Below are 22304 nucleotides of genomic sequence, written 5' to 3' on the forward strand. Positions count from 1 at the left end.
ATTTAATATGCTCAGTCTTGCCAGGTGGTGCTAATGGTAAGGAGTCTACCTGCCAGTGCAGGAGACCTGAGTTTGATCCCTGGGTCGGGAAGATCCCCTGAAGAAGGAGATGGCAACCCACTCTAGTATTCTTGCCTGGAAAATCCCCTGGACAGAGAAGCCTGGTGGACTACAGCCCATGAAGTCACAAAGAGGCGGACATGACTGAGCATGCACGCACGAGCTCAGTCCAGCGCCCAGCAGGGGGAATTTTCTGTTCAGTAAACGTTAATAGTAGTACCTCCTCTTCCTGTTGCTGCTGATGCCACTGTAACTATTATATCACATGATCCCGGGAAAGGCCCGCCTGCCCCCCTGTGCTCCCCACACCCCCCACAGCAGACCTTGTGCGCACCTTTATCCTGTGTGTTCCTGGCCTCATCGCACTTTTTGTAATGATCAGTTAGTCTGTCTTTTCCATCAACTGTAGGCTCTGTGAAGGCAGGATCCGAGTCTCATTTATTCCTTCCCCTGCAGCGCCTGTCTCGCAGCAGGCTGTCTGTTGCATGAATGAGTGAACTAATTTGTGGCCGGATCACTGAGTGAATGAATGAAGGATAGTCGCCCATCAGCACATCCCACCTGGTGGGATGTCGGCTCTAAAATAGAACTGAAGTCGTTCCCTGATGCTGGGCTTCTTGGGAAACTAGTCCTAGAATTCTCCAGCCAGTGAGGCACTGTGAGATCAGCTGACTTGCCATGGCCTCTCTCGACAGGGCCTGATGCCCTTGATGGACAAGACCTTCTGTATATTGTATAAACCACCACAATGTACTTAAACAGGAATGAAGAGGGACTCTGGAAGTGCAGGCGCGTGGGGACGGTCCCCTTGGAGAGACGGGGTGTGGTCGAGGAGGCGCCGTTGTAAGGAGAGACCCAGGAGAGAACAGGCGGGAAAGCACAGGGGGCCGGGGTCTGGTTCCAGGAATGGTAGCTCGCTGTCTTCTTCACAGCCTTCCATTGTTTTAAAAATAGCTCTTCTTCATTTGATGGCGTCTTTATCTTCTTGAAGCTCAAAATAAAATTAACCTTTTCGGGAGGGAGGAAAAAAAATACCCCCATTAAAATAGTCCTGAGTGTTCTTTTTTACCGTGAGGACTAACTGCCTTTGCTATTCTTAGTCCTCAACCGTAACTGACAATGGTATTACGCTAAGAGCGCCTCGCAAGATGACTGCAGGGCCACGGGCAGCGAGGGCTCATTAAGTGGCCACCAGAGGCATCTGGCGCATTCCGCGAGCTGGGCTGCTGTCCAGCCCGCCGCCGCTGATGCTGCGTGTTGACGGCAGCCCCAGGAGCACAACCGAAAAACGCACGTACGATCTACAGCCCCTTAAGTGCTGGCCCATGTCCAGCAGGGCAGGCCCTATGTGGACGCCAGTCTCTTCCCTGGGGGCCCAGCTGACAAACCGGGTCCCCGAAGGACCAGCTCCCCATCTTTGCTCATTCGTCGTCTGCCTCTCACTCCCTGCCCGGGGGGCACTGGGGACCAGGCAGCTGGCCTGAGGCCGCTTCTCTCCGTGTCTCTCCCCATCAGGGGCCTTGGTTGTCTCTTGTCTGGGCTCGTTTGCTCCAGTGGCCTGCCTTGTCGCCCCTAAATCCACCCCCCCCCACCATGTTTGTATGTTCTTACAGCAAGTGTTTACGGAGCTGCTATGGTCACTGGGTGGAGAAGGCAATGGCACCCCACTCCAGTACTCTTGCCTGGAAAATCTCATGGACGGAGGAGCCTGGTAGCCTGCAGTCCATGGGGTTGCGAAGAGTTGGACTTGACTCAGCGACTTCACTTTCACTTTTCATTTTTATGCTTTGGAGAAGGAAATGGCAACCCACTCCAGTGTTCTTGCCTGGAGAATCCCAGGGATGGGGTCCCAGAGAGTCGGACACGACTGAAGTGACTTAGCAGCAGCAGCAGCATGGTTACTGGGATGTGGGGTGTGTGTTGATGGGGTGGGGCTAGGGCAACGTGAAGGGAGGTTGCCAGGGCAAGCTGGGCCATGTCGAGAAGGTTCATGTGAGCCACACTGCAGGCTGAGATGTGCACCCTGGGCAAGGGGGCAGCGTTTACGGGCATCTCTTTGTGTCAGACTGCCTGCAGCCCGTTGGCCACCAACAGTCTCTCTAAATGCACTTCCTGCATCCCACCTCCACCGGCGGCCTCTTTCATGGTCCCTGAGGCTGTGTGCCATCCAGCCCCTGCTGCTCCAGCCTCAGCTCCTGGGAGCCACTCAGCCCAGTCCCGCTGGCCTGCCTTCTGCCACTCCCATAAACCATGCTCCTTCTGCCTACAGCCTCCTCATTGCTGTTCCCTCCGCCTGGCATGCCTTTCCTCCCCTGAAGGCTCCCACCTAGACCCCGGATGGGTGTCTCGCCTCCAAGAGATGCTGAAGAGCCCCTTTAGGAGTCGGCTCCTCAAGTGAAACCCTCCCTCTGTTTCTCGCACGAGCTTCCCACGCGCTCCCTGGCTCACCTCTGGATGGTGGCCTCCCAGCACTTGCCCTGCGTGGGCACCGCTGTCTGCCAGTCTGTCCCTGCCCCGTGCACAGAGAAACTCCCTGAGGAAAGGCACCCTGGCTGAACATCCAGAGATGTCAGCATCCATCGCAGAGCCTGGCAGGCGCTGCTGGCTGCCGGGCGCTTAGCTTAGGCTATCACAAATGACACAGACACCACCCGTAGCCCACTTTGCAGATGAGCAGCCACTCATCTGAGGGGTTTAGCCACCACACAGTAGAGCTGGCCAGTGGCAGTGCAAGCTGTTCTGGAATGTGATCACCTTGAACGCGATCATCTTGCTGGGTGGATCTTGGATGGGTCTGAAGGGTCTTGCACAATCCCATGTGGTACACAGTCAGGTCCCCACAGAGGCTGGCCGGGATGGTGGCCCTGGTGCGTCCAGCTGTCGAGGGCCACTTCTCAGGAGAGGCCGGGAACCTGCACTGAATGCAGCTCCCTCTGTCTGTGCTCAGTCGTGTCTGACTCTTTGCGACCCCATGAACTGGATCCCTCCAGGCTCCTCTGTCCATGGGATTCTCCAGGCAAGAACACCAGAGTGGGTTGCCATGTCCTTCTCCAGAGGATCATCCCGACCCAGGGATCAAACCAATGTCTCTCGTGTCTCCTGCATTGGCAGGTGGATTCTTTACCTCTGCACCACCTGGGAAGCCCTGGCACCCTGGTTTTCATGTTTTTAGGCCACACAAGCCCACTAGCAGCTTGTGGTGAAAAGGCACTACCATCTGCACCTTTTGGTCAGTTCAGTTCAGTCGCTCAGTCATGTCCGACTCTTTTTGACCCCATGGACTGCAGCACTCCAGGCCTCCCTGTCCATCACCAACTCCCAGAGTTTACCCAAACTCATGTCCATTGAGTCAGTGATGCCATCCAACCATCTCATCCTCTGTCATCCCCTTCTCCTCCCGCTCTCAATCTTTCCCAGCATCTGGGTCTTTTCATATGAGTCAGTTCTTCACATCAGGTGGCCTAAGTATTGGAGTTTCAGCTTCAGCATCAGTCCTTCTAATGAATATTCAGGACTGATTTCCTTTAGGATGAACTGGTTGGATCTCCTTGCTGTCCAACGGACTCTCAAGAGTCTTCTCCAAGATCGTAGTTCAAAAACATCAATTCTTTGGCACTTAGCTTTCTTTATAGTCCAACTCTCACATCCTTACATGACTACTGGAAAAACCATAGCCTTGACTAGATGGACCTTTGCTGGCAAAACAATGTCTCTGCTTTCTAATATGCTGTCTAAGTTGGTCATAATTTTTCTTCCAAGGAGTAACCGTCTTTTAATTCCATGACTGCAGTCACCATCTGCAGTGATTTTGGAGGCCAAAAATATAAAGTTATCCACTGTTTCCACTGTTTCCCTTTCTATTTGCCATGAAGTGATGGGACCAGATGCCATGATCTTAGTTTTCTGAATGTTGAGCTTTAAGCCAACTTCTTCACTCTCCTCTTTCACTTTCATCAAGAGGCTCTTAGTTCTTCTTCACTTTCTGCCCTAAGGGTGGTGTCATCTGCATATCTGCAGTTATTGATATTTCTCCCAGCAATCTTGATTCCAGCTTGTGCTTCCTCCAGCCCAGCGATTCTCATGATGTACTCTGCATACAAGTTAAATAAGAAGGGTGACAATATACAGCCTTGACGAACTCCTTTCCTGATTTGGAACCAGTATGTTGTTCCATGTCCACTTCTAACTGTTGCTTCTTAACCCGCATTCAGATTTCTCAGAAGGCAGGTCAGGTGGTCTGGTATTCCCATCTCTTGAAGAATTTTCGACAGTTTGTTGTGACCACACAGTCAAAGGCGTTGGTATAGTCAGTAAAGCAGAAATAGATGTTTTTCTGGAACTCTCTTGCTTTTTCGATGATCCAACGGATGTTGGCAATTTGATCTCTGGTTCCCCTGCCTTTTCTAAATCCAGCTTGAACATTTGGAAGTTCATGGTTCATGTACTGTTGAAGCCTGGCTTGGAGAATTTTGAGCATTACTTTGCTAGGGTATGAGATGAGTGCAATTTTGCAGTACTTTGAACATTCTTTGGCATTTCTTTTCTGGGGGATTAGAATGAAAACTGACTGTTTCCAGTCCTGTGGCCACAGGACTTTTGGTCAGAATCTCACTAATCCTGTGGGGGAATTTGATCTGAACCAGACTGCATTCAACCTGCTGGAAAATTGCCAGCTTTGTTCTGGGATGGACTCCACCCTTAAAAAAAAAAAAAATCCTGTAAGCAGTAGGCACATTTGAAAATTCAGACGTTTAAATACACACTAGGTATAAGGGAACACCAACACGTTATCATTCATCTTATTAGAGGTGACCGCAATGTTGTGGTTCAGTAGGAAAATGTTCTTAGTGTTTTAGAAATACACCCTGAAGTGTTTAGGGACTAAAACATCATGATAACTATAATTTACTTTAAGACAGCTTAGCAAGAAGGTGAAAATGATAAAATATGGAAAAGGGTTAAGACTTTATTAGATAAAGGGTCGTGAGGGTTCATTATACCACCCTGCACTCTACTTTCTGCCATAATTTGAAACTTTCATAGTGAAAAATGAAATGACAGTCCCAGGAAAGACTGAGGTATTCTGAGATCTTTGCAGCCTCACCGCATCCTGCTGAGTCATACGTGGCCACTCAAGATGTCTAAACCCCCAGAATGAGATTGAGATCTGAGGACAGAGTGTCCAGGTAGAGAGTCGTGTGACCAGCTTCCTTCTGCTACAACCAACAGGCAGTTGCAAGTTCTGTGAACTGCATCTTGACTAGGAGATGTTTTGGGATTTAAAGGACCCATAGATTTTTCTTCTGTAAATTGAAGAGCATCTTCAGAATTGAAGGCAGCTCTCACTTGCTCATTGGCCAATGACCTGGGACCCTGCTGAGCTGCCTCCAGGTCCTGAGACCTCAGACAATTTCCCTATTCTTCCCGAGCCTCCACTGTGCTGGAAATATGCGGCGCTGGGAAAGTGCTGAGCGCAGAGCACGCATGAAGACTCCACGGACACCCGTCTCTTGTTCTGAACGGCTCAGTAGAAATTGCTCAGCTGTGAAACTCAACTTGCTGCCATGTTGGGTTTTATCAGGAGCTGGCTGGGGTTTCCCGGGACTGGCGAGGAATCTGTGCATGGCAAGGATGTGGGGTTCCTCCAGGTGGTAACCTTTCTGCCCAGCCCCTGTTGGCCCTGGGACCTGGGCCAGCAGAAGCCCTAGTGAAAACAGGCAGATTCGACTCTCGGGTGGGATCCTCTGACCTTCACTTGGGGGTCCTCCCGTCCTCCCCTACCAGGACCATGCAGCCCAGCACAGCCCCACAAGCTGCACGGGGAGCCATCCCCACCCTCTCCTTGGTGCTCAGAGTGTTTTGAGCATCCTTCCTCTGAAAAAGGAGGAATCCCCATGAGTTCTTCTGGGACTGCTGGGCCCCTTTCTTGCCTTCCTGCTGCAAAGCCTTTCAAACTGTCCTTGAGGGTTTCTTGTGCAGGTTAAAAACCAGACCTGAGTGGCTCCATTCAGCATTAACCTGGGCATATTAATCACCTTCCCAAGGAGGACCATGTAATTGCTTATGATGGGTTGAAACTTGGAGGCCGGGGAGCAGACCCAGGCATCAGACGGGTGAGCGGAGCCCGAGTAACTGAGCTTGGGGCAAGGACCCGCGGTTCTCCTGGCCCGATGCCTTCACTGCCCCTACTGCAGGAGATTCCAGCCCCAACCTGGGACCGCGCTGGTGACCAAGTTGGACGGCCAGCCAGTGTTGGAGCGCCATTACCCTCTGGAGAAACATCCCGCTGAGACACTAGATCAGAGGGTGGCCCTGGAATAAAAGACCTTGCTGTGACCTTGAAGCGGCCCCCGGGGAGCAGCAGATGCTCTGTGTTCCTTCCTGCCTGCTGGCACCCAGAGGAGGGTTGCAGATGAAATACAGGACACCCCGTAAAATCTGAATTTCAGATAAACAGTGAATAATTTCCAAGTCTAAGTGAGTCTCAAATATTACATGGAAAGGTTTTATTGTATAGCCCTACTTGAATACCAAAAAATTATTGAGTCATGAATTATTGAATATGGAGTTATGAATACTGAAAAATTCATTGTTTATCTGAAATTCAGATTTCACTGGGCATCGTGTCTTTTTATTTGCTAAACCTGGCAGCACATAAGAATCTCCCGGCTGTGCTCGGGTTCTTGGCAGGGCCTTGTGGGGACAGGGCTTGTCCTCAGGTGTCTCTGAGCATGTGGGCGCCTTCTGCAGACTTCCAGAGCCCCAGGCTGGCTGGGGCGGTTGGAGAGGGGGCGATGAGTGTCCTGCTCTGGGTGTGGGACCTCATGGGCGAGGAGCCCAGCCTCGCTCTGGGCCACAGTTTCCTCATTTGTCATGTGAGACTCATCAGAGAGCGCGTCTCGTGTCCCTGTGAGGATGAGTAACCCTGTTCCTCCCGTCTCCTCGCTCTGCTGTGCCCTCTTAGCCCCAACCAGCCTCCAGTCTGGAAGAAGCATCGCTTCCTCAAAGAAGGATGTCCCCCAGCCCCAACGCAGGCCCGATTTTCTTGTTCCAAGCCAGCTCCCTCTCCCCACCGCCCCCCGGCCAGTTCAGACGCACATGAGCAGGTGGGGCTCTGGGATCTGTGGGGCCCATGGCAAATGTAGGGCCCCTCATGCCGAAATTATTCAGATTTTCAACATCGGGGCAGCAGGTCACCACACGGGTCCAAGTTCTCACCCTGGGGCATGCCTGGAAGTCAGCCCTGCCTACAAGGGCCAGGCAGACATGGGGGCGTGAGCCAGCAGGGTTCTGAGCGTGGACCTGGGACCCTGTGCTTGCCTCGGGGCCACACCAAGCAGACCCCCACCCCCGGAGTGGCCCTGGGAGTGGAGCCATGTCGCTGAGTTTCCTAGTTTCTCAGAAAGGGTGGAATTTGTTTATTAATGAAATCCTTCTTAAATAGTGGTGACTGATTCCTATTTTAGAAAATTCCCGTGAAGGCAAAATTCAGCAACCCCTCCGGAGGGTGGCACACTCAGTGTGATGAATGACGTTATGCACTGACCTGTGTGGTCACCGGATTGATTTATCTCCTCCACCAGGGCCACCGCAGTGACCCTTTGTGTTCATGGTCTGTCCCAGATCCCAGCGCCCTGCTCGGCACATTGCAGGTGCTGAGATTTCATTCGTTCCTGGGAATACACTGTGGGAAATTTCATGAACCTGCACTGCCCCCACTTAGCAGTAATAGTGGGCTTCCCTCATGGCTCAGATGGTAAAGAATCTGCCTGCAATGCAAGAGCCTTGGGGTTCAGTCCTTGGGATGGGAAGACCCCCTGGAGAAGGGCATGGCAACCCACTCCAGTGTTCTTGCCTGGAGAATCCCATGGACAGAGGAACCTGGGGGGCTACAGTCCATGGGGTGGCAAAGAGTCAGACACAGAGTGACTAACACACACCCCCCCCCAATAGTAGTATCACGAGCATCTCCCCTGTTACTAAGTGTGGTCACACGTGTAAAGCCTGAGGCACACTTGCACTCACTCTGGGTAAAGAAGATTGTTGGTCGCGTGTTCTCCGGGTGGTTGAGGAAAGCAGAAAGCCTACCTGAGGACGCCTGTCTATCTGTCTGTCTGTCTTCCCAGGACGCCAGGTTTGTGGAGGAACGCAGGAAGCAGCTGCAGACCTACCTGCGCAGCGTCATGAACAAAGTCATCCAGGCAGTCCCTGAGTTCACCGCCAGCCCCCAGAAGGAGACCCTGACCCAGCTGATGCCCTTCTTCGTGTGAGTACCGGTCACGTTCTCCGCCCAGCGCGGCCTGCCTGCTCTCCTCTGAGGTTAGGCTGCGGCGCGTGTCTGTGTCCCGGACACCCCAGGAGACCCGAGCGGGCGAGCCCGCCAGTCAGCATTGTTGATTCGAGGCTCCCCCAAATTCAGAACTCTGCAGTTTCGTCCTTTGGTACATTTTGATCGCAGGAAAGATTGCAGCCCGCAGGTGTCCCGGAGTTAAAGTAGTCTCTCTCAGGCTTTCCCAGGCATGTTGGCAGTGAACCCAAGGCAGCTTCTCTAAGACTCCCACTGGTCCCGACTTAAATTGCTTTCATATTTATGTTTTAAGTATAAGCCGGCTTAAAACTAGGTATATAGTCCTTGTTCTTACAGGTTGTATAAAAGTAAAAGCAAAAAATATTTTTACATATCAGACACTTAGAACATTATCACAATTCCGAATCATCGATTAGCACAGTGGCCAGTGATTTTTATGAAACCAAGTCTTTGCTCACAGTGGTATGCAGATGAAGCTTGGCTTCTCCCAAGCTTGCCACATACCTTGCCGGTGATCCATGTGCTGACCCCACCTCCCCCTGACCCAGCTTTCCTCGGGTCACGTTGCTGGAAAACATCTGTTTGAGCCACTCTTTGGGGCTGGTGGGCCTCGCTGGTATCACTGCCCTATCACTGATTATTCCCCATAGTCCTCATCCATCTCTCATCATATCAAGACATCTGCATGCTGGGATTCAGGGAACCCACATGATGAAGCTGTCCTTAGTTTTTATTGAGTCTTCAGATGCTAGAGAATATAATTATACTCCACCCATGAATCACATGGAGGTAAAAAGCGCTAACTTCTCTCCCAGTTGAAAATCTGTGTATAACTTTTCACTCCCCCCAAACCTAGCTGCTCATAACCTACTGTTGACCTTGCCAATGACATAAACAGTCAGACAACACATATTTTTGGGTGTCTACATTTATTTTATACATTTGTGACATTCCTAGCTTTTTCTTAATTTTTTAGTATTTCTAGACTATGCAGTTTATCTGCGAGTTTTTAAATCATTGCACATCTTCAAAAATCTTTCTAATATGTCTATTGAAAAATATCTGTGTATAAGTGGACCCACTCAGCTCAAACCCATGTTGTTCAAGGGTCAACTGTATATGATTTCTAAAATGTTATCGTTGTAGTGGAAACAATAGACCTAAGGATCCATATAGCAAACCCTCGGGCCTCTGAAAGTAGGTTGGGACTTGTCATTTGAGAAACACTGGTTTGCTGATAATGCAAGAGTTTCCTTTCCCTGGAGCTCTTCAAATGAGTGTGCTGAGTGTTTGCAGACCTGTTTTGTCCTAACGGTGATGCTGTAACTCAAATTGGGGCTTTTTTCTACTTCTATGTGTGGGGAGTATCTTTGGCTTCACACTTTCTGGAATTTCCAAGCTGAACTTCCAACCAGACATTGACAGGACTTACCTGCTCCATGAAATTAAAAGATGCTTGCTCCTTGGAAGAAAAGTTATGACCAATCTAGACAGCATATTAAAAAGCAGAGACATTACTTTGCCAACAAAGGCCTGTCTAGTCAAAGCTATGGTTTTTCCAGTAATCATGTATGAATGTGAGAGTTGGACTATAAAAAAAGTTGAGTGCCAAAGAATTGATGTTTTTGTACTGTGGTGTTGGAGAAGACTCTTGCCAGTCCCTTGGACAGCAAGGAGATCCATCCAGTCTATCCTAAAGGAAATCAGTCCTGAATATTCATTGGAAGGACTGATCCTTTAAGCTGAAACTATACTACTTTGGTCACCTGATATGAAGAGCTGACTCATTAGAAAAGACCCTGATGCTGGGAAAGATTGAAGGCGGGAGGAGAAGGGCACAACAGAGGATGAGATGGTTGGATGGCGTCACCGACTCAATGGACATGAGTTTGAGTAAACTCCGAGAGTTGGTGATGGACAGGGAGGCCTGGCGTGCTGCCTTCCATGGGGTCACAGAGTCAGACACAACTAAGCAACTAAACTGAACCTGCTCCAGGCTTTGAAACTGAAGCCAAATCCGCTTACTCCCATCTTTCTAATTGTTTTAGGACCTTTATGAGAAGATTCAGTTGTTCTCTGCTATCTCTGATAAAAAAGATGTCTCCCCCTCTCCCCCTCCAAATGGAATACACCATATGGTATTTTTCTTTCATTCAATTATTTGTGCTGCTAGGGGCTTGATTTTGAAAACACCATTACAGTTCATGAGAGGAGGTCCCCTTCTTTTCTTTTTAAAAATTGTGTGTTTTATTTATTTGGCTCTGCTGGTTCTTAGCTGCAGAATGTAGGATCTCTTGTGCTGTGTGGGATCCAGTTCCCTGAGCAGGACTGGAAGCCAGGCCCCCTGCTTTGGAAGCACAGAGTCTTAGCCACTGGACCATCAGGGAAGCCCCCCTTCTTCTTTTAAAGGCAGCCCCCTGGTCTGTGATGAGGACTGGAAATCAACTTCTCACTGAGTCATGTGTGTTTGGATCAAATTTCCTGGTGAAAATGGAGTCCAAGACGTGGTCCTAAGACCCTGAGGTTACGAAAGGCTGCCCACTGCAAGTGTGAGAAGAATAGGCTGCCTCATAGGGGTGAGCTGGTGTCCCCACTGCTGGGGTGGGTAGCTCAGGCAGTTCTGGTGGGGCATGCACCAAACTCCAGCCTGTGGGATTGCGACAACCGCCTGTCAACACAGGAGCGTCTTGGCGTGTCGTGCAGTCCCAGCCTCGCCCTGTGCCCAGTTAGCATGGAGGAAGTGGGATTCCATTTCATGGGCTTTAAAACATACAAAAGAGACTGTGGCAAATGATACAATATCGACACGAAACTCTGGACTCAACCTTGATCTCAAATCCAGTTGATAGCAAACAGCTTTCCTTGCAGTTCCACCGCTCACTGCCCTCTCCTCCTCTGTCTTTCTGAAGTCAGATGGTACTGCAGGTTGGAACTTGCAGACCATTTCATGAGGGGGTGACAGAAGGAGAGCCTCACCCTGGTCTGTCCTTGCCAGTGACCTCCATGTAATCGTGTCCTGTCTCTGCATCCTTCTAGAAAGCAGCAGGCCTGCTATCTCAGCTCAGAAGCTCACTCTGAGAGAGTCCCAGTTAAAAAGCGTCTATCTCAACTTAGGAAACAAACCACCCCCCCAAAGCATAATTATTCTTAGAATCTTGACAGATTTCCTTGGGTCTTTCCTTTTTTTTCATTTTATTTATTTATTGGCTGTACTGGGTCTTTGCTGCGGTGTGCGGGCTTCTCTACTTATTGCACACAGGCATCCCTAGTTATGGTGCACGGACTTAGTTGCCCCTTGGCACATGGGATCTTAGTCCCCTGACCAGAGATCAAGCCCACATCCCCTGCATCGGAAGGTGGATTCTTTACACTGGTGGTGCTGGTGGTTCAGTTGCTCAGTCGTGTCCGACTCTCTGCGACCCCATGGACTGCAGCACGCCAGGCTTCCCTGTCCTTCACCATCTCCCAGAGAGAGAGTGTATTCCCACCGGACCACACCTGGCTGAAGTCACACAGTGCTGCCCTGTCCCCGAAGATCCCCCCTCACCCCTGGACACTGAGTCGTCTTCTGTGCCATTTGTGTTAAGTGTTTGGCTGGATTTTTTTTACCCACAGTCACTCATGTTACCTGCCTGGCCCGGGAGACACATGAGTTTGCAGTGCTGGCTTTGACCCGCTGCTCAGCCGTGTAGGCTCCGGCTGTGAGGCACCCACGCTGCACTGCTCACCCTCCATGTTCCGAAGTGTGTTCCATGAGCTCATCCACTGCTGAGCCTTGGTCAAGGTGGTCCCTTTCCCATGAGGGACGGGAGGGTGAAGGGAGGCAGGGGATTAAGCCTAGTGCATAGAATTTGCTCATTTTTCTTCACCCAAACCCTTCAAACGTTCAGGCTTGTGCAGGGCTGGCATCCAGTATTCCATGGCACCTGCTTTTACACACACTTTTCCGCTTCGTCTTTCCTGTTTAACGTGTCAGTATTTCACTGTGTTCTGCAAGGGGCAGCATGACTTCCAAGGATTCTGCCATCTGCACACGTCTGAGAGCTGAGGAATCAGCAGGTTGAATTCTTTTTCTCCAGATCTCTCTGCCTCCCGTTGGCTTCCTGGCTAATGCCAGCAGCAGTCGGAATTAGAAAGTAGGACAGTAGGAAGTGGGCCATTTCTATTCCATTTTGAACCCTGTGTGTGTCTGGCCCACGTGGAGATTAGAGCCTGCCGCCCAAACCAACACCCTAGTGCCCTCTTCCTTTGGGGGGCCTCACATTATTTGCATCCTCCTGGCATTTTGGAGGGACAGGCAGACCCCAGGATGTGACACTCGGCAGAGTGAGCAGTCGGGAAATGTCGGGTACTCCTTGGAAGGTGCATTAATGAAGGGGGGGATTGTGGATTCCAAGAAGTCACTCTGCAGAACCAGACCACAGTTCTGTGAAGACTTCAGTGATTTGCGATGCTGTTGTTTAGCATGTTATTAAAATGTTTTTCTGCAGAGTACTTCAGCCTTGGGAGATGCACCACGTTCTGCCACTCCATGGGGGAAGAGGAAGAGTTCCGGGGGTGGGAGCGGGAGTAATGTAGGGCACAGCACACACTCCCCACCGGATTCTCGGCAGAAAACATGGTCGATGTTTTCCCCACTCCCCACCCCCATCTGCTGCCACATTTACTCTCAAAGCTGTTAAATATATTTTTTGCTGAAATAGGAGCTGCCACATTCTCCCTGAAAGCTGGAGGTTTGGCTTAGGGTTGAGATGTTCCAGCCTGGGTGCCGCCAGGATCACATGGAGCCCAGCAGACACGCCGCTCTGCCAGGGGCCACTCACAGGAGCCACGTGGTTCCTTCCCATGACCCTGGGCTCACACTGCTTTTGGGGACTGGCCCAAATTTCCCAGGCCAGAAAAGAGTGCAGACCCCATTCAGGAAGTCTCACTCTTGAGGCCAGACTGGCAGACTGGCGAGATGTGGGCCATGCTTAAAATGAAATATCCGTGTGAGTGATTTGTGATGGGCAGATGAGTCTGAGACCCCCAGTGTCTAAATGGAAAGCGTGGGGAATCAGGAGTCACTGCTGTTCCCTGCTAGCTCTGCCATGGAGGAGGAGGGTGATCTTAGGCCAGGATGCAGCCTCTTGAGTCTTAGTTTCCTTATGTGGGAAATGGGAGGAGAGGTATGATGTCCCTGTTCTGCCAGGATGATAGATGAGGGTTCTGTGTGAGAGCGGTACTCGGCCGCTTCTCTATGTAGACTGTGGTTGATGACGAGACTCGTGAGAAAGACTAGGAGAGAATCCCCACGAAAACCCTACAGGCATTTCTCTGTCTCTTCCTCCATCTGTCCATCCATCCATCATCTATCCATGTCTACAGGTGAAAATCTGGGTCCTAGGAAATTTAACCAGTTTGCCTAAGGTCCTGGTGAGAGTAAGTTGCAGGCCAGAGCAAGAGTCCAGTGTACTGCCCTGAGGTCCAGGGACTCTGAGTGCTCAGCACATATATGTGCTCGTGAAACGCTAATTGATAACATGGCTTTTTCCGAAGTCCGCCTTACCTCCCTCCTTCCCCACAGGGATTGCTCGTCTAGACGCAGTGACTCAGGGAGAAACCGTGTGCACCAGCTGGCTTTTTGTGGACCCTGAGAGCCCATGGCAGCCCTCCCTCTAGGGACCAGGCCTCTCCCCCAGGAAGACACCCCATCCCTCAGAAGCTCATTACCTGGAGGTCTCTCCCCGGGGGGACCTGCCACCCTGTCACCTGGAGGGATGACGTGGAAAATGCCACTTAATCACCTCCATCTGCTGGCCTGTGGAGGGTCTGTGTCAAGGGATGCAGAGAAAGTGCAGTCCCCCAGGGTACAGGCCCTCCACATCCATAGGACTCCCGCCCACAGAGCTCAGAACAAATCACTCTTTCTGAAGATGATGAGGGTGACAGCTACACATCCCACCAGTGATAGTAATTATGTTCCACTCCTGCCATTTCTTTCTGTTTGGTGGTGAAGAGGGGCACGATGAGCTTCACAAATCTGATGATGGTGCAGCTTTTACACGACCAGGAAAAGTGGGGGAGCCTGGAATACCTCCAGGGCAGGAACACTGCTGAACAGATACAGGGAAAACCCCCGTCAAAGGGACTTGTGTTTGGCAAACACCCCTGTCATCCAGTCAGTGTTTACTGACCACCTACCTACCTGCTAAGGACTCAACAGGCACTTGGGGTGTAATAGCGAACAAAACAGAAAAAAAGAGCATAAACCACCTTAACAGAGTCAGAGAGATGGAGCATGGACAAATAAACAAGTCATATGCCGCTGAACAAGAAGGTCTCTGAAGAAAACTAACCAAGAGAGACTAGAGAGTCCCGGTCACGTGGGTGGTGTTTCCCCCAGATGGTCAGGGAAGGCCTCTCCGAGGGAAAACCTTGTGAATTTCTGAGGGAAGGGCGTTCAGATAGAGGGGACAGGGAGCGCAAAGGCCCTGAGGCAGGAGTGAGCCGCTGTGTCAGATGAGGCCAGTGTGGCCAGAACAGAGAGCAGGAGAACGAGGCTGGAGAGATCACCTGGGTCGGATCACGCAGGGCCTTGGAGGCCATAATAATGACTTCAGGGTTTACTCCAACCTGAAGGGGTTGGGGCAGGAGTGCAACATGACCTGCTTTATGTTTTTGCATCCTCACTCTGGATGTAGATTAGAGAATAGAATCAAGGTTGGGGGCAGGGGGAGGTGAAGGGGGGGAGGCTTTTGTAGGGTCCAAGCAGGAAGAGGTGGTGGCTAGACCAGAGTGATGAGAAGAACCACGTGAAGGGTGATTGGACCCCGGATACATTTGAGGGCTGGCTCTTGGGGGTGAGAGAAGAGGATTATGACACGCTTGAGGTCCTAACAGACCAGGCAGATGTGGAGGTGCTCCGTGTTATTACGTATAGATAACCCTGTATTCTCTGCTGGCGTCCCTGGTGGCTCAGATGGTGAAGAATCTACCTGCAATGCAGGAGACCTGGCTTTAGTCCCTGGATGGGGAAGATCCCCTCGAGGAGGGCATGGAAACCCACTCCAGTATTCTGCCTGGAGAATCCCCATGGACAGAGGAGCCTGGCAGGCTACAGTCCAGGGGTCACAGAGAGTCGGACACGACTGAGTGACTAAGCAGAGCACAGCCCTGTATTCAGGTCACAGACACCTACATGACTCCATGTGGGCCTCTGGGGTGGTAAGGAGGTTGGTGGGGAGTATCACCACACAGATGACTGAGACAGGGCCCCAGGCCTCAGGGTCAATAGGTGTGCGGGTCATGCAGTTATTCCAAGGCAGCGTGTTTTCCCTTCATTCACCAGAAATTTGCAGAGTTCCCTGGGTAGGTGTCAGACTGTCCCATTTGTAGCCCCACTCTGCTCCGGACTAGCTGTGTGGCCTTGGGCAGCTCACTGAAGCCCTTCCAGCCCTCAGCATCTTCCTCTGAACAGTGGCAGTGTTCCCAGCACCCTCTCGTGGGGCCCACAGGATTCCACGTGCGTGTCGAACTCCTAGAACAGCGCCTCACACATAGTAAGCCCTGTATGTGCGTAACTATTTTTTACCAGCAGAAAGGGAGCACGGGAAAAGGAGTCTGGGGAGCAGACGTTTTGGAGGAAGTGATAAAATCATGGTATTAAAAAAAAATCCTGAAACACTACAGAAAGATATAAGAAGGAGAAGTAAACATCACACCCCACTCTGCTGTGTGTCGGGCCCCCCACCCTCTGCGATCGCTGTCAAGTTTCTTATGTAACTTTGCAGAAAGCGTCAATACTTATGTAAGCCAAAGCCAGGCTCCAAGCAGCCCTCTGTAGTTTGCCTTTTTAATTTAATAAAGCTGGCTCATTCCCTTTGAAAGCTACAGAGTACTCAGTGCAATGGCTGTTTCATAATTTATTTCACCATCGCTCCATCTGAACACTTAAGAGGTTTCCAGATTTGGCTCCCTCAAACAGTATTGCCAGAAACATTTCAAATAGATGTACGTTTTGGCAGGTAGGTCTGTGGGACTGATCTTTCGAAGTGGTTCTGGCTCTGGGGGCAGGCACATGTTTGAATGTTGACAGGTATCACTAACCCCTACCCGCTCATACCAGTTTGATATGCATCATTCTGTTAGGCACGAAGGGGGAGGTGGTTTGTTCCCCACCCCACCCCCAGATGTGCAGAACAGCTGCAAAGCTCGGAGGCCCCCTGTCCTCCACCGCAGGGAACAGGGCACCGCCCTTGTGCTCAGGACGCCCTGGAAAGCAGGGCTGGGAGCTCAGAGGTCTCGAGCGAGTTGCCATCTTGGTCTCCAGGAAGGGAGTCTTTGCAGCTCTCTGAGCTCAGGTCTGTGCTTCAGGAGTATCCTACTGGCAGCTGGGGATGGGGCGTGAGCGCTAGGGAGACAGGGCAGGGTGCTTTTCTAAGAGCCCAGAGAAAAGGTGGGAGGGCCTGCACCAGACGATGCCAAGATTTTTTTTTCCTTTTTTTTTTAATTAATGAATTTATTTTAACTGGAGGATAATTATTTTATAATATTGTGATGGGTTTTTGCCATACATTGACATGAATCAGCCACGGGTGCACATGTGTCCCCCCCATCCTGAACCCCCTCCCACCTCCCTCCTCACCCCATCTCTCGGAGTTGTCCCAGAACACTGGCTTTGGGTGCCCTGCTTCATGATGTCAAGATTTTGAGGCTAAATATCTGGGCGGGGTGGTGGTCAAGGGGACAAAGGGGAAACTGGTTTTGGAGTAGATCAGAGTGTGGGGTGTTGGGCTTGGAGACGGTCTCTGTGGGGTCCTGAAGGCAGGAGAGGGAGGTGAGTGTCTCCTCGGATGGCAGCCTCTGGACTTGGTATCAGCTGTGAGTTCCTGCCTGCATTTCTCAGGAAACATCTCTCTCTCCAGATCTCAAGAAAAACAGGAAATCAAAAAAAAGTATGATGATTCTCCTGTGAAAATTAAGAAGTGTAACAGTCAACATCCCTGGTTGAAGGAATCCACATTAATGAGGCAAAAGCAATAATAGGAGGAGCCACATGTGGAGTTGTGGGCCAAGGTCAATGGTTCCAGGAACCAGGGCAAGAGCTTGTAGGCGAGAAAGGGTCACGATCTCGTTAGTCAGTCTTGCCTTCAGCCGATGCCGTGTCGTAAGTAGTATGTCCATGGCTCTGCCTACTGCAAACAGTGAATTATTCTTGCAAATAAAATAAATAATAACAAGTTTATTGCATAAAATCACTGCAGATGGTGACTACAGCCACAAAATTAAAAGATGCTTACTCCTTGGAAGAAAGCTATGACAAACCTACACAGCATATTAAAAAGCAGAGACATCACTTTAATGACAGAGGTCTGTATAGTCAAAGCTATGGTTTTTCCAGTAGTCATGTACATATGTGAGAGTTGGACCATGAAGAAGTCCGAATGCCAAGGGATTGATGCTTTCAAATTGTATTGGAGAAGACTCCCTTGGACTGCAATGGGATCAAACCAGTCCATCCTAAAGGAAATCAACCCTGAATATTTGATGAAAGGACTGATGCTGAAGCTGAAGCTGTGATACTTTGGGCCACTTGATGTGAAGAACTGACTCATTGGAAAAGACCCTGATGCTGGGGAAAGATTGAGGGCAGGAGGTGATAGATCATGAGATGACTGGATGCATCACCAACTTACTAGACATGAGTTTGAGCAAACTCTTGAGAAATAGCGAAGGACAGGGAAGCATGCTGCAGTCCCTGGCATCACAAGGAGTTGGACACTTAACGATTGTACAGCACCATGCTTGATGTGAATGGCATTCCAAGAAATAAGTTTCAGAAGCACAAAATGTCCTTAAATTGCCTGTTTCGACACAGGACTCTCATAGGAGATTCACATGTTGCATTATTATCTGAACAGGGCTCCTTAGCGTTCACTAGCATTTCCCACATTTGAATATTTGCTCTAGGTTATGATTCTTTGTGAAACACCTCTGAACTTAGTATTTCTTACTTATTGAGCAGATCATGTTAGAGTTCCACAATAAAGAGTAAATTGTATGAAGAATGTTGGGACTATTTTAAGAATAACTTGTGATTTGGGGGGTGAATTTCCAAGAAAACACTCAGGAATTAGTCTGCAATCCCTAAGACTCATCTCTTTCAGGATTTTGGCAACCCTTCTTGGGAGACAGTTTCTCGGCACGAACTTGGGAATGGGGGTCATGGCGTTGGGGTAGGGCCCTCTGGGAAATAGGGTGAGCAAGAGGAGGTGACAGGGAAGGAGCTGGGACAGGAGGGGCCAGGAGCCGGCAGAGCAGGGGGACAGGAGACGGAAACCTGGAGAGAGCTGGGTCCGGGTTGCCAGGGGAGAGAGCGTTTCCCAAAGAAGGCTTCCTCTGCGTGAACAAGCTGCCAAATTCACACCTAGTCCCAGAGCAGTAAGAATAGCAAGCTGTCCTCCTTCCTCGCTGCCAAGTTGGCTGAGGAGCATGGAGCAGGTGGCAGAGCACAACTGTGACGGCGTCCCTGCCACCCGCGTTGTGGGAGGGCGCCACGAACAAGTCATCGAGGGCAGGCGGGGTGGAGCGCCCGTGAGATCCCCAGCTGCCTGGGGTTTTGAGGGGGGCGCAGAGCTGAGAAACGTGCGCCTTTGACGGGCAGGAGACTGCAGAGACCTTTCAGGACCTGGTAGCTGTCCGAGGTCCTGAAGGACTATTGGCCTAGTCTCGTAGGTTGGGGTAGTTCATTCTGATGTGGAGCCTCTTGCAGAGTTCAAAGCTTCACCTGGGGACTCAGCCCTGGTGGCCTGTGTGGCCTGTGTCTAGCCGTTATTTCAGAAATCATGGCCCTTTGGGGTCCTGGATTCCCTAGTGACTCAGACATTAGAGAATCTACCTGCAATGCAGGAGACTTCGGTCCGATCCCTGGGTTGGGAAGATCCCTGGAGGAAAAAAACAGCAACCTACTCCAATATTCTTGCCTGGAAAATTCCATGGACAGAGGAGCCTGGTAGGCTACAGTCCATGGGGTCGTAAAGAGTTGGACACAGCTGAACAGCAATCCCTTTCAGTAACTGATCAGTAGAGGTCCGCTAGGATTGCAGAACCTTTGACTCCTTTTCTGATACACTGATGCTTCATTTGGATGTGGAGGTTACCAGTTGGCGCTAGTGGTAAAGAATCTGCCTGCCAATGCAGGAGATGCAAGAGACACGGGTTTGATCCCTGGGTCGGGAACATCCCTGGAGGAGGGCATGGCAAACCACCCCAGTATTCCTGCCTGAGAAATCCCATGGACAGAGGAGCCTGGCAGGCTACAATCCACGGAGTCGTAAAAGGGATTGGCAGGACTGAGCAACTGAGTGCATTTGGATATGATGGGGCAAAGCACTGATGTCTCATCCCCAGTTCAAAACGGCTTTTTTCCCTTTGCTGCCTTTATCATTGTCTCTTAACTTCTGTCTCTTACCCCGCCGTTATTACTCAGGTGGTTATTGGGAGATGACAGAACTCACCACCAGGACTGGCACCATAATTGGGACAGATATGCCCTGGTGGGAGGCCCCCCCATGTTTCCATGATCTTTCACCATCTTGCTTATGGAGGTTTTGCACCTTACATCATCTGGGATCAACAGAGCAGACAAACACCCCGAGTGTATCCCTATCAACTGGACAATGACCACAGCAAACTCAGATGCTGATAGGGTCCAGGCCGGTCCTTTATGTGGATGAAGCCAGTAAGCTGTGTCAATAGGGAGGTGTGGGGAGTGGAACTCGGAGCGTCAGGCCCTCCTCAGCATGGTTGATTATCACTGAGACCACAGGTTGGTGGTCTGTGAACTTTCCAAGAGATGGCAGAAGCTCATGTCTTGATATGAAATCTGACTCTTAAATTAGTTGGCAGCTCATTTGTCTGTTTGTCTGTGCGCCAAACACAACAGCAGTGGGCTGCGTGTGGCCCATTGTATTCACACGCCTTCTAGAGCCCAAAGGGCCTGCATTAGATGAATCTGTTTAAAACCTGAAGAAACCCAGGGCAGAAGCAGGCAGTGACCCACTCAGGCAGTCACAGAGGACAGTAACAATAGGATAACAGCTAGGGTCGCTCAGACCCCAGATGCTCAGGACACAGCGGCCCCTGCCGTTCTGACTGAGGCCTGGTGAGTGACCGTCCACTGGGACAGGCCTTAGGCAGTAGACATCGACTCAACTTCCAAGTGCAGCCCGTCAACCCTGCCTGCTTCCACGGTGAAGAAGGTACCGTGTTCCCAGAGAGGGGCCTTGAGCAGCCAGATACTCGGCTTCTCCAGGCAAGGTGCCCTGCCAGAGCCTCCCTCTTCTCTCTTTTATTTCTTATCTTTGTGTAACCACAGGCCATAGAACCCGGGTCTCCTGCATTGCAGGCAGACGCTTTTATCTTCTGAGCCTCCAGGGAAGCCTTGTGTAACCACAGGCCATGCTTATTTACCTGTAAAAAGAACACGGCCAGTAATTATGTGGTTTTGCTCCTAGCAAGACGAACATGGATCCTTGGAGGACAGTTACCCTTCCAGGGGATTGGTCACAGGTTATTAGGGTTGACAGGTTGTTAGGTTCATGGACAGAGGAACCTGGCAGACTACAGTCCATGGGATTGCAAAGAGTTGGACACAACTGAGAGACTAACAATAAGGATTGAGAAGGAAGTCTGGTCATCTCACCTGTTAAGTTCAAGAAATAGATTCTTTTCATGGGTACAGTTTACCTGAAGGGCTCTTGTGCAGAGCAGCTTTTTACTATGATTGTGTTTGTGTGGGTCCTTTTTATTCCCCACCCACTGCCCCTACCCATCTAACCCCTGTTGAGTCTCCTCCTGCCTCTAACTCCTTGGCTCTCAACTAGGGGCATTATTGCCTTCCTCCCCAAGCCCAGGGACAGTTGACAGTCATTAGAGGCATTTTTGGCTATCACAGCTATAAGAGGCAGGGTACTGGAATCTACTGGGGGGAGGCCAGGATGGTGCTCAGCATCCTACAGTGCTCAGGATAGCCTCCACAGCTGAAGGCCACCTGACCCAGGTGTCAACCCCGCTCCAGCCCAAGAAGCTGGTTTGTCATTGGGTCTATTTTTCTTTTTTAATTTTTGCCTGCACTGGGTCTTCATTGTTGTGTTTGTAGGCTTTTCTCTCTAGTTACAGCAAGGCAAGGGTGACTCTTCATTGTGGCATGCAGGCTTCTCACTGTGGTGGCTTCTCTTGTGGCAGAGTTCAGGCTCTAGAGCACACAGGTTTCGTCGGCTCAGTAGTTGTAGCCCCAGCTGCTCCATGACATGTGGGATCTTCCCAGAGCAGGGATCAAACCTAGGTCCACTGTGTTGGCAGGTGGATTCTTAAACCCTGGACCTCCAGGGACGTCCGTGTCATTGAATCTTGTTTAGCAAGCTGCAAATCCGCCAGGTCCCATGGGCAGGAGAGAGGTAAGAAGACTCCAGGAAATGGGCCAGGAGCTGTTCTCTCATTAAGTCCTCATATCTGCCCTCTAAGGTTGGGGTTATTGTTCCCATTTTTCAGATGAGGAAACTGAGCCTCTGACAGTGACAGGACCTGCCATAGTCTCACAGCTGGAGGTGATGGAGTGAGGAGTGTAAGCTGGGTTTGGGTGGTTTGGCAGTCTCCACTCTGTGTCACGATTCCATCAAAATGAAACTCATGATAAAGCATTCCTAAGTATCTTCTGATGGGCTGTTGTCAAGTTCAGGATTCTAATTGTGGGTTCTCCACCCCCCAGGAGGTAAGCCTGGCTTTGTCACACTCATCACTGTCTACTTGCCTCTCCTCTGGGGAGGGGTGGTCTCTGGCATGGACTCGGGTCACTGCTTTAAACCTTCCTGCACCATAGCTTCTTACTGTGCTGTCCAAGGTCCTGCCCATCTCTGACTCTTTGGGGTTAGCTCCCAAAATAAATGTTGTGGAA

The 22304-nt window shown here is 50.6% G+C and overlaps 1 protein-coding gene across 1 annotated transcript in view; it reads left to right on the forward strand.

Moving 5' to 3' along the window:
• The window catches only part of SNX29 (sorting nexin 29), a 576513-nt gene that overhangs the window by 505652 nt on the left and 48557 nt on the right, over positions 1–22304 (forward strand). The window contains exon 20 of the mRNA XM_065924349.1: positions 8187–8326. Coding sequence (XP_065780421.1) covers positions 8187–8326 — 140 coding nt within the window. The remainder of the gene's footprint in view (positions 1–8186; positions 8327–22304) is intronic.

Source organism: Muntiacus reevesi, chromosome 2 (genome assembly GCF_963930625.1).
Source record: "Muntiacus reevesi chromosome 2, mMunRee1.1, whole genome shotgun sequence".
Classification (NCBI taxonomy): Eukaryota; Metazoa; Chordata; class Mammalia; order Artiodactyla; family Cervidae; genus Muntiacus; species Muntiacus reevesi.